Source organism: Mastigoproctus giganteus, chromosome 7, assembly GCF_048544385.1.
Source record: "Mastigoproctus giganteus isolate SK-2022 chromosome 7, ASM4854438v1, whole genome shotgun sequence".
NCBI classification, from domain to species: Eukaryota; Metazoa; Arthropoda; class Arachnida; order Uropygi; family Thelyphonidae; genus Mastigoproctus; species Mastigoproctus giganteus.
The window spans coordinates 131694401-131712999 of record NC_143581.1 but is presented as its reverse complement, the minus strand read 5'-3'; the positions used below and the strand labels follow the sequence as shown (position 1 = coordinate 131712999).

General features: G+C 37.4%; 1 protein-coding gene across 4 annotated transcripts in view; it reads left to right on the top strand.

The window, feature by feature from the left end:
- The window catches only part of LOC150083206 (ras-related protein Rab-28-like), a 158944-nt gene that overhangs the window by 121677 nt on the left and 18668 nt on the right, over nucleotides 1-18599 (top strand). For all 4 annotated transcript variants that reach the window (XM_090377910.1, XM_090377909.1, XM_090377908.1 and 1 more), the window contains 2 exons: nucleotides 52-140; nucleotides 14708-14837. In XM_090377910.1, coding sequence (XP_090234036.1) covers nucleotides 52-140; nucleotides 14708-14837 — 219 coding nt within the window. The remainder of the gene's footprint in view (nucleotides 1-51; nucleotides 141-14707; nucleotides 14838-18599) is intronic.

Genomic DNA, 18599 nt, shown 5'->3' with positions numbered 1-18599 from the left:
CTGACACTCTACTGTACTGGTTAATTACATTGCTTATTCACATATTTTTAGGTAACATTCATGTGACAGTCAAAGTTTGGGATATTGGAGGGCAAACATTAGGAGGTCAGATGTTAGACAAATATCTCTATGGAGCACATGTAAGTTCTTATAATCCAAGATTATATTTCACATTTTGATAAAATACAAGATTATTTCATACTGTGCATTCCTGTTTTGGAATGAATGTAAAGATTCAGTTGCATTAGTTTAATAAAGATATTCACATTTCTACACTTCACGTACTTTTTTCCCATAAAAGTATCTTCTAATATCATCGTTTTAATATCTTTGCAAATTTTGCACAAAGGAAACTTCAAAAATAAGTGTAATGTGTTGTGTTGTGTTTGTATGTTAAATTAGAAAAAGGAATGGAAGAACAAGATAACAATGCAAGTAATGACATAATTTTACAGACATAGCAAAATGAACATTGAAAAGCAGGGTCCCCTCCCTCCTTTGAAAAGCTTTCTTCTAGAACATTTCTTCTGGTGAAAATGCCTCTTCTTTTCGAAATGTTAAGTGATATGCACACTTGCCACTCTTTTCTACATGATTCCCCACCTATAATATGTGTATGTCTTATGTTTGTTATTTATTGACATGGACTTCAAAACTACTGTTAATGACTTTGCTCATATTTAGCATGGAAAGTATAATTCATTTGTTAGTACATACAGTCCATTCCGGTTATTTGGGACACACCGAGACTAGTGCGTTTTGGCCCGATTAAGCGGCTGCCCCAATTAATCGAAGTTTCACGTAAATAGTTAAAAATACAATGTACCCCCCTCTTTACAATTGGTTCACTGTACAATCAAATCACGTTACGATGGAGTCACCATCGTAACGTGATTTGATAGGTAGCATAGTAAAGTACCGTTCACTATACGATGTGCAGTAAGCGCCGTTCATTGTGATCACGTTTGTGATTTGAATTTTAATTCTATTAAACAGTGATTCTAATTAGCAAAAATAGGAGGAATATTATCCACAGGCTATAAAAGCAAAGATATATTAAGCACAAATTTACCCTTTATTACCTTATCAATTAAAAAATTAAATGATACGTGAAAATCGGAAAGATATACGTGATAATCGGAAGAATATATGTGATAATCAGAATAATTAATACATACTGTAATAAGTACATATGAGCTAGTTGACATTTCTGTTTACTGACATTTGTGGGTAGGGGTTAAAATTTAAAACAGTAAAAAGATAAGCAATCAATAACAAAGAACATGGCACACACAAATTGCAAGTAACACGATATGCACAAGTGAGAATGGAGTAACGAGTTACAAAGCTTTAAAAATAGGAATGAAGAGAAGATTCTGAAAATTAATTTTTTTATATGATTGAAGATTTCATGGAAGTGTAAACACATTTCACCCTAATAACCCACAGAATTCCAGCTGTTGGTATTATCGCAAATTCAGTAAGATCGAGTTTACTGTCCATTTATGATAGATTTCACTTGTCATTTTAAAGCCCAATAAACAGGTGACTGCTAATTGTTTTTATTGTTTTATGGTTATGACCTCCAGAATTTCGACCGAACCACGTGGTACCGTTGGAGACAATCGTAGGGTAATCTCCAGTGCTGCGGTCTCCTGCCCCGTTTAAATGGCATGTTGTCCCAATTAAGCGAAGTAAACCCTGGCTATTTTCTTGATTGGTTTCTGTTTTTTAAGATTTGCTCCGATTAACCGGTGGCCCAAATAACTGGAATCCACTGTATATACTTTTTGTTTCTCTGTTTTTGGCAGTAGCGTTGTCAGCAGACTTTATATAAAATATTCACTTTGTAAATAGTTAATTCTCTTAATTATTTTATTTTAAAACTATTGCAATTTTGGAAATGCACAGTTTGCTTTCTTTTCTTGTATTATTTTCTCCAATAGTAGTAGGTCTAATACAGCGGACCTGCACAGGTCCACTGTATTAGACCTATCACTATTTGATATCAACTACTACTCTTCCCTTTTCCATTCCTCCCTTCCTCTCTCACTCATTGTCAACTGCAACCATAAAACAGACAATTTATAACTATGGGTCATGACATAAGTACAAATTGAGGGGTTAGTCATACAGATGCAAATACAGGCAGTTCCCATTTTTGCCTTACAAGTTCCCAGGTTTACAATCACCCCCCCCCCCCAAGTATCAAGTATCAACAAAATCGAAAATATGAACATTAATTTCAAAAAATGAATGATAAACATTCATAAATACTGCATTTCAAACCACGCTCGTAGCTATACAATGTGGCGTACCCCCTGCTTTACAATAATAATCCGTTCCAGTGGCACCATCATGAAAATATCATAATGTGAATCCATAACAAATTCATTCCAAGACCTTGGAAGTTGAAATTTTTGCTATATGACTAAGCTATTTATCTATATAAAATATAGATAATTAAAATGCACTACACTTTCATCTACATATGTTCTGTTATAAGAATCAATTTTGAACACCTTTCTGGTATGTTTCTAAAGCACATTTCTGGAGGTCACAACCATAAAACAATAAAAACAATTTGCACTTTCCAGTTTATTGGGATTTTCTGTTAGTGAAATCAGTTATAAATGAGTAGTAAACTCGATGTTATTGTACTTGCAAAAATACCAATAGCTGGTATTGTATGGATTTTTACGTTATTATGGTGAATTGTGTTTTCCCTTCACTGAAATCTTTAATTATATAAAAAACAAATAAATTTCCAGAAATTTTTCTTTATTCCTTTATTCCAAGCTTAGTTTTCAGATCTTTGTGCCTGAAGTAAAACAATATTGTGAAGATAAAAATATTCCTTTTCAGGTGATTCTGATTTCAGGTGATGCACCTGGCCACCCACCATTTCTGCAATATCACCATCCTAATGTTGAAATAATTTTTTGCCACCAAATAAATATGACACCACTTTTGCAGCCAATGGACCAGGGTAGTATTTCAATGTTTAAAGTGCATTATCTTCGGGAGACATTTGACATGCTAATTAATGCAACGGATAAGGAGGGCAGTCCAACTCCTAAAGAATTTTGGAAATAATTCCATATTTTAGATGCAATTAAAATAATACAACGAGCCTGAGACAAAATTACAGAGAACATGAAGGGTGTTTGGAATAAACTGTGTCCTCAATTTATTGATAATTTTGAAGGATTTCAAGAACCAGCAGAGATTGTACAAAATGAAACAGAAGCGGTTGTTAATATTGCTAACCAATTGCAGCTTGAGGTTTCTACAACTGATGTCACTGATCTGCTTAAAACACACAATGGAGAGCTCACAAATGAAGACCTCTCTGAAATGGCAAAATGTGAAGAAGCTGAGGAAGAAGATTTAACAGCTGAAACTCCTGTTTGTTTCTTCACTCTCAAGGGGCTAGATGAAGCTTTTTAACACACAGTAAAGGCAATTGAGATTTTTGAGTCACAAGATTCAAATTTGGAGTGTACTAGGAAAGTTGCTACACATTTAAAAAATGCTTATGCATGCTATCATGAAATTTATAAAGTAAAGAGAAGACTAGCTTGAAAACAAATGCCTCTTGTCTCATTTCTGAAGATGGTGACTCTTTGTGCTTCCAACAAACCAACACGAGCCAACAACGAGTGATCATAGAGTGTGAATTTAGTTGATGATGATGGAGAATAAACATTCTTAACATTTGTAAGTCGTAAATAATTTCTTTATTATTATAATTTGCTTGATTTTACAGCCTATTTTTTTCATTTATTTGGAAAAATCAGTCATTATTTAAGCATAAACTTATTAGCTAATTTCATTGTTGAGAACATAGCCCCTGTTTTTACATTATATCTGTGGGAAATAAATTCCCACTTTACGAGTTTTCTCTTTACGAGCACACGCTAGGAATGAATTAACTCGTAAAGTCGGGAACTACCTGTAATCATTACAAAATTTTTTTTTTTTTGATCAAGATGTGTATTATTTTTGATTGTCTTATATTTTTAATAGTGCCATTAAAAATGAAATTATTATTTTCTAGGACATCAGTTGTAGAGGATAAATATGCAGAAATTTTTTTTTTTTCATGCTGTTTAAGGTTTCTGAGAGCAAAATTTCTTCACCAGATTGCTCAATAACGTTTTCATCATAACATTCACTCTCAAATGTCATGTAGACATTATATGAAGATGCCTGTACATTTTCAATAAGTTCCTGGTTTGCCAACTCACTTGCAGTCGATATATTGTCATCCGCTTCTGTGTAATCTTCATAATTAATTGTGTTTGGAACTCCCTTGGCAGCAACTATAAAATCCCATATTTCTCTAACCTCATGTTCCACTTCCATTTCATTCATCTCCGTTACAGTTGTCTGTACAGGCAGTTCCCGCTTTGTGTTTTACTTTACAAGTTTCCAGGTTTATGAATCCTTTTTTTTTTTTTTTTTTCAAGTATCAAGTAACAACAGAATCGAAAATATGAACATTAATTGCAATAAATAAATGCCAAATTTTCATAAATATGGCATTTAAAACCACGTGCGTAGCTATACAGTATATTACTACTGTGCGTGCTTTTATTTGTTCATGCAGAGATAAGGAAGGAGGTCCAACTCTTAAAGAATTTTGGAAAGAATTCTATATTGTAGATGCAATCAAAATAATAAATCGAGCCTGGGACAAAATTGCAGAGAACCTGAAGGGTGTTTGGAATAAACTGCATCGGTTTACTTATATTTTTGAAGGATTTCAAGAACCAGCAGAGATCGTACAAAATGAATAGAAGCAGTCATTAATATTGCTAACCAATTGCACTCGAGGTTTCTACAACTGTCACTGACTTCAAACACACAATGAAGAGCTCCTTGAAATGGCAAAATGTGAAGAAGCTGAGGAGGAAGAAGATTTAACCACTGAAACTCCTGTGTATTCCTTCACTCTCAAGGGACTTGATGAAACTTTTCAACACAGAAAAAGCAATTGAGATTTTCAAATCACAAGATTCAAATTTTGATCACACTAGAAAAAATGCTTATGCATGCTGTCGTGAAATCTGTAAACAAAAGAAAAGACTGTCATGGAAACAAATGACTCTTGAAGTGTTTCCAAAGAAGAAGATTCCTTGTGCTTCCAACAAACCGAGTGCCAAGCCACTGAGTGAAGAACCATGAATGAGTGTGCATTTAGTCGATGATGATGAAGAATAAACATTCTTTAACATCTGTGTGATATAAATAATTTCTTTATTATAATTTGCTTGATTTTAAAGGCTATATTTTCATTACATTGGATAAATAAATCATTGTTTAAGCTTAAACTATTGTTTTGTTTATCTTCATTTAACATTACTATGGTCAAATTTCATTGTTGAGAACGTAACCCCTGTTTTTAACATTACGTCTAGGGGATATAAATTCTCACTTCACGAGTTTTTGCTTTACGAGTGTGCACTAGAAACAAATTAACTCAAAGTCGGGAACTACCTGTATTTCAAGATGTCTACTTTTTTTTTTTTTTTTTTATGAAAACCCCAAACACGAAAGGTATCAAAACCTACAGTACTTAGTACCGTGCATGGGTTGAAGGAGAAGTATGGGGAGAGGGGGGTGCCGGAAACTTTGCTCTAGAGACTAAAACATGGGTTTCACCACTTCAAGCCTCCAATAAGCAAAGTGGTGGTATTTCACCGGTTGATGAAAGTCATCTACCACCTAGAACTTGCAAGAATTGAAATCTTCTAACAACACTGCAGTTTTGTTGACTCTTCCACTGACCACCATGCTACAACGATCCTATCATGTATTTCTTTAACATCTATTATTTCATTATCCTCAAACTAATTTTAGCAATAGTTTTTTTGATTAAGTTGACTCCTGTAATGCATTTTGATTGCACGTATGATTCCTCAGTCCAAAGGTTGGACTGACGAATTTGGAGGTAAGAATTCAGCTTTAATTATGTGCCGAGCAGTTATCAATTAAAAGAAGGAATTTTCTTTTTTACCTTTTCATTTGGGCAACCAAGTTTTATAGCCATTTTTTAAATGTTGCTTGTGTCTTCTAAGCCCCTTTGTTTGCACGATAACCTCTGATAAGTGATTGAACATTCTCAAAACATCATGGATTAGCATACCTTCCAGTGATTGATGGTTTCAACTTTCTGCTCCAGAAGCATTGCAGCAAAATGAGACAGTTAAATTTTGTTTTGATTTCTTCCCTCTGCATAGATCTCCCTTAACGGTGAATGTATGATGTGGAAGTAACTGATGGAACATCCCAATCTTGTCAGCGTTCAAAATATCATTGATATTGTATTCCGCAATTATCTTTTTAATTTCCCTAGCATGCCATTCATTAACTTGATCCATCCTGTAGTACATCATTCCCTTCTCTACAGATTTTCCTGGAAGCTGTTATCATTCTTAAAACCTGTTGAGCCGTCCAACACTTGCTTGAAATTTATTGTGTCATAAAAGTTTCCAAAAATCTAATGCCTTTTTGTGTATTGTTGGACCACTAATTGGGATATTTATTGACTGAACATTTTGTAACCATGAAAAAGCATCCTTATTAATGTCATCGTGTATAGCACTTGTAATCTTCTTTCTTTGAAGTCCCAAGGGTCTGTCTTCAATTGTTTTATGATCTTTTAGAGCTGTAGAAGGAGCAATGCCAAATTCTTCTTCCCAGTGTCTATTTTTACCAAAATTGACAATTTTCTTTTAATGTGAATTTTCATCGTTTTTCTTTCTTTTTCTACATTTTAGTGGCCACCAAAATAAAAAAAATTAATTAGATCACCTTGTAATTTGCAATAATTCTAACTACATGTGGTACAGTAAGCTTGAGAACAGAAGATTAAACAACTCTGTGTATGGTAACTCTGGATTGGGATGTTCCATCAGTTACTTCCACATCATACACTCACCGTTAAGGGAGATTATTGTGTTGAACTGCGCGTGACACGTAAACATTGTTCAGCAATGTTGTTCGAGCTTGAAATTGGCCGAATTTAGAAGAAGTAGGTACCCTGTACCTATCTACAGAAAAGATAAATGTAATCAATGTTTGATTTTTTGCAGGTATGGAATTAATTTTATTTTTATTGGCAATAAATATCATTATACTGAAATTTTTTTATTTCAGTATAAAGAGATATGTTTAATATATTTTATTAAGTAATTTCTTTTGAACACAAGAAAATTGTTTTCTATTCTGAAAATTTCATTATTGCAGAGTTCATTATACTAGAATTTGACCTGTATATAGTGATAATAATTATGTACACATTATATAATATATGAGGGGCGTTCAATAAATTATTTGCCTAAGGTACTTCCCATAGTTATAATTTCAATGATTCACATTTTATCATGTTCCTACATATCTCAACTTGAATCATACTAGTTTTGATCCCACTATGTTTTTAGGTTGTGCTGCTGTAACAGAAAGAAGGAAGACACCTGTATCAAATTATGGATTTGCTGAAATTGGAGTATCATTCAGTCATCAAATGATTATTCATGAAATGATAGTGGCTGTGTATGGCAACAGTGCACCTTCACAGTACCAGGTGAAATTCTGGTCAAAACAATTCAAGTGGGATGGAGAGTCCATCGAAGATGATCCATGTCCAAGAAGGTCTGTGACAGCAACCACTCCAGAAATGTGTGAATCTGTGGAAACCCTTGTGCCAAGATGTTTAAAGGTGTCTCAAGTCTCTAGGGAATGTGACATATTTGAGGGGGCAGTTATAACCATCCTGAGTGAACAGTTATAACCACCTTGCTCTGGCTAAGGCCAGTGCAAGGTGGGTCCCCAGATTCTGACCCCTGTGCAGAAGAAGTTCAGAGTACAGTGTTGTGAGGAGAATTTAGAGCTTTATGGAAGGGATCCCGAAACTTTCATCTCCAGAATTGTTACTGATTATGAAACATGGGATCCTGAGACCAAGCAAGAATCAATGCAATGGAAGTACCAGGGTTTCCGTCCCACCCAAAAAATTTTGGACACAACCTTCAGCTGGCAAGATTATGGCCATCATTTTGTACATTCACAACTTGGAACCCAAGCAGATAATCACTGGGGAGTCATATGAATCCCTACTGTACAGCCTAAGGGATGTGATAAAGGAAAAATGCTGTGGAAAACTTTCCAGAGGTGTGCTGCTTCTTCAAGACAATGCACCAGTGCACAGGTCACATGCTGGTGCTTTGAGAGACTGACTTTACAGTACTTACCCATCCACCTTACAGGCTAGATCTTGCCCCCAGTGACTATTTCCTGTTTCGCTACCTCAAGAAAAAACGTACATGGACGTTGCATTTGCTAATGATAATAAACTGAAGTCGTCTGCTGTTTCTGCGTTCTTTTTGTGGACAGGACAAAGAATTTTATTTGTCTAGTATTTCCTCATTGCCAACAAAATGGAACAAGCTTATTGCAGTTCAGGGAAGTTACATTGAAAAATAAAAAAAGATTTTTGCCTCTATCTCATTTCTTTCATAGGTAAGTAGATAATTTATTGAATGTCCCTTGCATATGTAAATTTCTCTGATATGTGTAATTAACCCTCTGATGATACAACAAAAAGGCCTCTTGCATTGAGAATATCCATTGTATCAATTTCTTGAATACACTGATACATCTGTATTAAGTCACTAAAAGAGTCATAAACACAATTTCTTTATTAAATTAAACTGTTATTTAATATAGCTATATATTTAAAAATAAAATTATATAAGAATGATAAAACAAATAATTAAAATACAATAAAATGAGTAATGATAAATATAGATCCCAGAGCTTTCCAAAGCCAAAGTCAGTGTTTTATACGTTCTGATTGCAATTCATTATATGCTCTATATAAGTAAATGACACAGCTGCCTCAGTGGCAATGCACAACCCTCATCATAATCTCTCCATGGCACTAAAAGTCTCTTCATCTGGTTAGTTGTTACCTAAGAACTACAGATTCGATGGCAAGATGCATGCACTATCCCTGATCACAGTTCATAATCCTTTTGTGTCATTGTTCTATGAAGACTCAAGCCACTTTCAGTGATAAAACTGTGTACTGTCAACAATTACCACATCCTCAGAATGGATCTGATTCTTTCATCACACGCATCACAGTGGGTTAAAGGTCAAAATCAGCTTCCCTAATGGTATCCCTGTGTTTCTTTATTCTGTTATTATCATTATAAGCCATATGGTGCAAGGAAGCCTGAGGCTTTTGCTGCACCAGTCAAAAAAAAAAAAAAAAAATTCTCAGTTACCCTGAGAGAGAGAGAGAGAGAGAGAGAGAGAGAGAGAGAGAGAGAGAGAGAGAGAGAGAGAGAGAGAGAGAGAGAAGGAAATCACCAAGAAAAAGAAGAATGATGATTAATATGGCCACCTATATTTTTGTTGTTTTATGGCACATTGGCATGTAATGTGCAATAACCTGTTTTAACAACATACTGCAGGAACTGGATCTTAACCCCTAGCAATGCTGAGTGTGAAGAGAACCTTGTTCCATCATTCAAAGAACCATAATTTGTGACAGGGCCAAACCCTGAATGTACCCAACTTAACTGAATTCCCCTTCCTCCACAGCTCAGCTCCTGCGAGAACTCCAGTCTAAATCTCACCTCAGTTATTCACCGACCAGATTACACCACTGGTAGCTGTTTTCAGCAGAACTGGAAGTCTTAGTTTGTTCAATATCTGGTAAAACATCCACTTCATGCTATCTGGTTCATTTATTTAGCATTTCAGAAGATCACTGATTCCATTGCTAAAGAGGCATATAAAAGGGATGATCATTTAATTCGTGGACTGGTGCAAGATTTTGTTTACTGCGCAAACTTTCCATAACTGCTGCTAGAGGTGCTCTCCCTGATTACTACTGAGCAGACTCTGTGTATGCATGCCAGTATTTGTCAAGCTAGTGTTGTAGAAGTGTTTTTTTTTTTTTTTTTTAGCTATGTGTCACTGATGATAGTTTGGAAGCAAGTATCATACAGATTGAACAGTGATATGTGATTTTGTCAGATGGGGCTTAAATGCATTGGAAACAGTTAAAGAGATGAATGAAGCATATGGTATTGAGTGTCTTGGTAGGACAGCCATATTTAAATGGCAAGTGATTCAATGAAGACTGTGAGTCTGTTGCAGATGACCCAAGACCTGGTCAGCCTTCCTCCTCAACAATTTCCTGAGCAAATCACAAAAGCCCAGGAAATCTTGGATGAAGACAGGTGAATTACACTTTGTGAATTAGCTGTTAGAATGTCCATTTCATATGGTAATGCTCACAATATTGTAAAAGATCACCTGAAAATGTCACGAATCTGTGCCTGCTGGATTCCACACAATTTAACTCCAGAACAAAAACAGCAAAGAGTAGACTTGTGCAAAGAAGTGCTTGATCGTTTTGAAACACAGGGTCAAAAGTCGACTGAGTGGAAGCATTCTGATTCACCAAGATTTAAGTAATTTTGAGCTTCTCGTTCAGCTGACAAACAAATGGTACTTGTGTTTTTTGACATAAAAGGCATTCTTGTTACACATTTTGTGTCTCATGAAACAACTATGAATAAGGAAGCATACTCTGAGGTTCTCAGAGTCACACCTTTTGTTGCACCATTCATGAGAAACGTCAAGAACTTTCCGGTGTGAAGTGATTTCTCCATCAAGACAATGCCGGGCCCCATATGGCTAATATTGTGCAGCCAGCGATCACTGCCATAGGTGCCAAGGTTCTGGTACCTCCCCCTTATTTACCAGTCTTAGCCCTGTGTGATTTCTTCCGCACCTGAAAGGCAAGCATTTCGTGTCCGACAGTGATGCTCGCAGAGCCACAATGGAAGCACTTCGCAGTCTTTCAAAAAATGGCTTGCAAGATGCATTTAATGCATGGGTATGATGGTGGTGAAAGTGTGTAAAATTCAAGGGAGAGTATTTTGAGAAGGAGAAATCCACAGAGGATTTAGATGATGACAATTGAGATAAGATCTTGCACCAGTCTGCAAATTAAATGATCACCCCTCACATCTGTTAAAATAATCTTAAATAATTTACACCTATTAAAATTATCATAATTTCACTAATTATCCACAAGCATAGAAATCTTCCTGAAAGTCAGAAAGCACTGAAATCTTTAAATTGATGTTGTCCAAATCTTTAAAACTGATAAAGGGATTGGAGATAATTATCCTTGACAGAACATTCTATAATTCAGTGGGGACTGTTCTTCTTGGACTACTGTTATCAGTGGAGTTACCCAGGTTTCAGTGCTGGGCCCAGTGTTGTTTTCCATATTTATTAATGATACTGATTAAGACATATCAGGCTTAACGTCTAAGTTTGCAGATGCTGTGAAAGTTGGAAAGGTAGCTAATGACAAAAATCAAAGTATGCTATTGCAACAAGATCTGGAAAAATTAGGTAGATAGGCAAGAAAAGGGTATTGAAGTTTTAACACTGACAAATGCAAATTACTGCACAGGGTTAGCAGCAACTCCAGAATCACATATCAGTTGTGCAGTATCAAACTTAGGGTAGTGGTGAATGAAAAGAACCAGGGGTAATTGTGCAGTCAGACCTGGAGTTCTCTGAGCAGTTCAGAGAGTCTGCTAGGATAGCTGATGGGTTTTCTCAGTAATACACAGGAACTTTGATAGCAGGGATCAGGAGGTGATTATCCCATTGTATAAGGCAGTAGTTAGGTTACATCTTGAGTACAGGTCCAGAAGCCTTATTTTCGAATGATGTGGATCTCTTGGAAGGGCACAGAGAAGAACAGTGAGATTAACGAGGAGAACAAAGGGTGCTCTTGCTAAGAAGGATTTCAGTTCTGCAAAAATGCACAATAAGACTACACAGCAAATAAATCTGATTGAGGTATTTAAGGCTTTGATGGAATTGAGTAAGCTCAATGCTGATGTCATTCTTCCTGATATGCAACCTACACACATGGGGGGGCATAAATTCAAATTGAGAAAGGATGGTCGCAGGATAGATATGAATATCTGCCTTCAGCCCAGAGGATAATTGATTGTTGGAGCAAGCTTCCATCTGTTGTGGAAATGGGTAGCTTGAATAAATTCAAGGAAGAACTAGACTAGGAATAAGAACTATTAAAGGGGGGATTAGAGAGGATGATGTGTGAACTGTTGGTGATGTTTTTTTTTTTTTTTTTTTGGCTGATGCTGTATAAGCTTGCTTGCTTTCCTTCTTGCATAATTTGCCACTACAAATACTATAATGACAAAATTAAAAATCGAAAATCAGCAAAATTTTCCTAGCCCAGCAACTTATTCCCCTTCTTCCTCCTTGGAAACAGGCTGCAAGGAGGGCTTTCTATCCTACAATTACCTCTTCCCCCCACTCAACAGTGGCTGAGAAATCTAGCCAACCTACTTAAGAGATTACAATAAAATTTATTTAGCTGTATCAGTTTGACATTGAATTGATAATTGATGATCACTGACATTGTTCCCTTGGGTTCAGTCTGAGTGCCTCTGGTGCAGAACCTTGTGCTGGATGAATGGCTACTCAAAGCTTGCAAATTTCCAAATGTGCAGGAGATTGCTGATGCAGATGATTCTTGCCATCGCCCTCAGTGAAAATTGTGTACCAGTGCAGCAGTACTTCTAGAACTATATACCTACACCATTCAATATAGAAATAACCATTTCTCCAAGCAAATCAAAAATTATATTTAAAAGCTAGATTACAATAGACCTTCTATCATGTGCTCAATGGATTTCCTTCAATGTTTTCAGGGTGCATTTTCCACAAATGGTCTTTCTTTCATTTAGTTAAAATTCACCACAAGAGTTCCAGCTTTTCAGAGCTGAAATTGTGTGGAAAAGGGTGCATTATAACGCATTCTTTGTTTAGAAAAGGCCTTCATTGCATATTCTGAAAAGTATTTTACAGATACTGCCACAAGCATTGTTTCATTAGTAAGCAAAGATATACACCGATGAGCCAAAACATTATGACCAGCGAGTCGTTATGCAAATCGAAGCAACGGCAGATGAACTATGATGTGTGCTCGAGTTCGGACACGGTATTAAAAACACTGATACTGAGCTCTGTTAACCAGTCTTACTCTTGTTCTTCAGATGGGAAAGGCAGCGGACTTAAGAGAATTTGACAAAGGCCAAATTGTAATGGCCAGATGACTGGGTCAGAGCATATCTGAAACAGCATAGCTGGTGGGGTGCTCATGGTCAGCTGTGGTTAGTACCTACTGAAAGTGGTCCAAGGAGGGGGGGACCCACGAACTGCTGGTGAGGCGTTGGATGACCAAGGCTCACTGATGCTTGAGGTGAGAGAAGGCTCACCTGGATGGTACGTGACAGAAGGGCGACTGTGGTGCAATTCGCCAATAATTGGAATGCTGGTGACTGGAGTAATGTGTCACAACACACAGTACGTCGAACACTTTTGAAAATGGGGCTGCGTAGCCACAGGCCACTCTGAGTGCCCATTCTAACCATAGTCCACCAGCGACAGTGCCTACAATAGGCATGTGAGCATTGAAACTGGACCTTGAGTGATTAGAAGACGGTTGTCTGGTCCAATGAATCACGTTTCTTGTTGCACCATGTGGATGGTCGGATACGTGTGTGTTGTTGATCTGGGGAAGTGATGGCACCGGGATGCACTGTGGGATGAAAACAAGCCGCTGGAGGTGGTGTCATGCTTTGGGCGATGTTCTGCTGGGATACCCTGGGTCCAGTCATCCATGTCTATCACTCATTCATTCTGATGAATGAGTGATAGAAGCCAAGCATTCTGATGTCTATCACCTACCTAAACATCATTGCTGACTATACCTGGTCAGCAATGAGGTACACCCTTTCATGGCGACAGTCTTCCCCTCTGGCGGTGCCATCTTTCAGCAGGGAATGCACCATGCCACACCATCCGGATTGTTCGACACTGGTTTGTGGAACATGCGGAAGACTTCCAGGTATTGCTCTGGCCTCCAAATTCCCCAGACATCAATCCCACCGAGCATCTGTTTTTTGTGTTGGAACAGCAACTCCAATCTGCCACGTTTCAACCACAGACCTTACAGGAGTTAAAGGATCTGCTGATTATGTGTTGGTACCAGATACCACAAGACAATTAGAAATCTTGTAGCGTCCATACCTCACCAGGTACGAGCTGTTTTGGCTGCACGTGGAGGACCAACATCATATTAGGTAGGTGGTCATAATGTTTTGGCTCATCGGTGTTAAACCCCATTATCAACTAATTCTGTGAATCCTGGCAGCATTGTTTCTTAGATTCTTAAACAATATAATACAAGAAAATTACAGAACCATAAAATATCGTTACATGTTATTTAGAACAGAAAAGGACTTCCGAAAGAAGCAAGACCCAGAAGTTTACTTCAGAAAGAAAGGGCTATCTTAACAAATCCCCGAATTTCTTTCTGCTTTTTGCATAAGCTTTCATATCTGTCTCTTGAAGTAAGGCTTGCAGGGCAGTGTTCAAGTTGATATTTTCTCGTCTCCTATCCCTTAAAATAGTCATTAGCACCTGCTTGGAGGCCAAATTTTATTTATTTAAAAACTGTCATGAATGTTTGGTTAGCATCTTCATATTTATATGAAATGTAAATAACTATTTTATGCCACCAGTGTTTTTCATTTTGTTTGTAAAATATTCCCTTTCATTATTTCAGGCGGTTCTCTTTGTGTACGATATTACCAACTACAATAGTTTTGAGGACCTCCATGATTGGCTGTGTGTTGTTCATCAAGTATTTAGGGGTACAGGAACTATGCCTCATTTAGCACTTATTGCCAATAAAAGTAAGAATAGTGATGACAAAATTATTGCCTAAAGAAATAAGCTATAATTTTGTTTTCAAAATTATAGCTTATTATATAGCTTAAAATAATTAATGTTTAAAAACTTCTTAATACAGTATTGTTAGTTCAGAACAGGTGAAAATGCTTGGTTCCAACCATTCTGAACTAAGGAAGAGTTATTAACCACGAAAATGAGGCTGTATATGCAATATATCCCACACAGAATGTGTGTTGACACTGTTTCCGTTAATACAAGTACTGGTTTGTCTTAAACCCAAATTTTAATAATATTTTTAGGAACTGTTTTACACCCTCACAGAAAGTACAGTAGTTTATAATCACAGTCCTTCTACATCGTGTAGGAAAGGCCTGGGTTTGAATCCATCCTTCAATTAAAGGAACTGTTTATGTGCCTTTTACTGCACTCTAGCTTAGTTAATTAGTCTTTTAAGTAATGGTTGTGTGGTTTTTCATCCAAAAACTAGTTAAACTGAATGTAGAATAAATGGTTTATAGATAAAATATAGTGACCTGTGTGTGTGTGTGCCACACACACACACACACGCATTGTTGTTGTGAATTTATGAATTTACCTTTTCTGTTATTCAGCTCTTGCAGTGTTTTTAAATTGACACAATAATCTTTCAATTCATTAATACAATATGTTTCTCAAGGAGCAGTTTGTAAATTGAGTGGTTAAATTCTGTTTATTAGCTGTTAGTCAGGAGTACCATACAATACAGAGAGGCAATATAAAGACAAACAGATCACTGGTCGCAGGTTTGTCCACAAGCATACTGGACAAAGTGACAGACTGATGTAGCCTTGTCCTAATGTACCAGAGGCGCCTCCTTAGCCAGGTGGGAAGGAGCAGCAGTGCATAGCACACGCTTCTTGATTAGACCGGGGTTCGAGCCCGTCACCACCAAATACGGAAGATGCGGAAAGGTCAGGGAATGACCACCGCATTTCCTGGAGCAATATGGCCTTAGTTGCTAATGCTCCTGAAAACCAAATAACAACCTAATGTACCACCTATAATGATCAGAATTATGCTGACAATGACAAGCATGCCCCAGGACAACCAATGAAACAGCTATTGGGGCTTACAAGATAATAGAAAATAAACTTAAAATATAATACTAAAAAAAAATAACAGTAATAGTCATAATACAGTAAATAATAATTAAATGAGATAACTAAAACAAAATTCCAAAGATACTTAAAATTAGTTTTAAAAAAATTAATAAATTAAAGATAAATTAAACCAGCAAGACAATATGCCTAAGCTAAGTGACTAAACCAATGTCTAAACTGTAAAGTCTGGATGGAAGGCCCCTCGACGTGGGCACCTGTACGTGGTGAGGGGACCTCCCAGTGATAATGCTGGTTTTCCAGATTAGTATTAGTGGGATCTAACACCCATACCTTGGTTCCAGGGTTATATCATTGGAATCCGGCATGTGCAGCCATGAGAACTGAGATGACTATTCCACCAAGAGAGTCATTCACTCCGATTGCACGCTATTTATTGAGTTCACAAAAGCCCACCAAAAAACGCAATCGGCTGCCACTCCTATATCCGTACCTTCTTGTGCTCCACCACTACCAAAACCAAGTTGTAAAGAAAAGCTAAACAGTTCGGAAGAATCACCCGTAATACCAGAAACAATGGATGTAGAGAATAAGGTACCGGACGAATCAGCCTTGGAACTCTTTGCGGAGGAAGAAATGGACAGTGTCCATTTCTTCTCCAAAAAAGATAAATCCAAGATTGACAAAAGAGGTGGCTAAATTCCTACAATGGAATTGCCATGGATTCTGGCGAAATACTGATGACATCAAGGCACTCCTACAAAAGCATGAGCCAGTTTGCTTTTGCTTGCAGGAGACTTATCTAAAAGCAAATGATGATCCCACCATGCATAACATCACAATTTTCGTAAGGATAGAATTGCGGATGGTCCTGCTCATGGAGGAGTGGCTATCCTTGTGGGCAACCAGACCTCAGTTTAGCGCTTGCTAGTTACAACCAGCATAGAGGCTGTTGCAATTCGCCTTACAGTGGGATTTTTATTAACCGTGTGCTCTATTTATTTGCCACCTGGGACTGACATCTTCCAGGAAGACCTTGATCTTGTAACGCAGTTGCCTCCCCCTCTCTTACTTCTCGAGGATTTTAATGGACACAACACCTTGGGGTAGTGCTAACATCAATGGAAGGGGACGAGTCATAGAGTGTATGCTAAATGACCTTTCCCTTCTAAATACTGGAACAAACACCTTCTTCCACATGCCTACCTGTACTTTTTCTGCCATTGATCTCTCTATTTGCTCCCCTTCTCACTTGGGAAGTGGAGGAGAACCCATACGGAAGTGATCACTTCCCTGTGATAACCTCATTACACAGTGGGAGACCATGTCTTCCTTTCTACCAGAGTGGAAGATTGATCAGGCTGACTGGACTGCCTTCCAACATCAGGCAAATTTTGACCTCAGTACCGTCAGTCAGGAGCCTATCAATGATGCAGTAACGTACATCACAGAAATTGTCCAAGCAGCTGCGAATGCTGTTCCAAAAACATCTGCCCGGTTTCCACCATTTCCCAAACTTTGGTGGAATTCACAATGCACAACAGCAAAAAAAATTCAAAACAAAGTGTGGGGGGATATTCTGCTGATATCCTACCACGACCAACCTTATAGCCTTTAAACGCGCACGAGCCAAAGCATGCTACATCCGTCGTCAGAGTCAAAAGGAATCGTGGATCCGTTTTACTTCGTCAATTACCCAGTCCACTAGTACTAAGTTGGTCTGGGATAAAATCTGGAAAATATTCATCCCACCCTTCTTCAATCCTAGATTATAATGGATGCACTATTGCAGATTTAACTGCAATAGCCAATTCTCTTGGGGAAACATTCTCTAACATCTCTGCATCGTCTTCGTATTCCCCAGAGTTCCTGATCCGAAAACACAAAATCGAAAAACAGGCACTTAATTTTAAGTCTAAGAGCGTCTATCCGTACAACAGGTCATTCACTATTATTCTTTCCAAAGCAAGTGCTGTTGGACCAGATGGCATCCATTATGAAATGATTAAGCATCTTTCACCAAAATCTATGGATTATCTGCTCCTTCTATATAACAGAATCTTTATTGAAGGGCAGTTTCCGGATTCCTGGCGCAAAGTTATTGCCTTTGCTAAGCCAGGAAAGGATCCAAAAGTCACTACTAATTATCGTCCTATTGCTCTGGCTAGCTGTCTGTGCAAAATCCTGGAGAGAATGGTTAATTTTCGTTTAATATGGTATTTAGAATCAAATGACCTCTCCAATATCCAGTGCGGCTTCCGAAGGAACCGGTCCACTTTGGACCATCTTATTAGACTGGAAACATCCATCCGGGATGCTTTCCTAAAACGTGAACATTTGGTGTCTGCATTCTTTGACATAGAGAAAGTGTATGACACAACTTGGAGATTTGGCATCTTAAAAGATTTGCATAGCCTTGGTCTTAGAGGGCATCTCCCCATTTTTATTAAAAACTTTTTAGCCAATCGATCTTTCCAAGTCAAGTTCGTGTGGGATCCTCACTCTTTTGTTCCTTCAGCCAAGAGGAGGGAGTACCACAAGGATCAGTATTAAGTGTCACACTTTTCGCCATCAAAGTAAATTCCATCACAGAACAACTTCCTCCAACTGTAAACAGTACCCTCTATGTTGATGACTTTAGCATATTTTGTCAGTCATGCAACATGA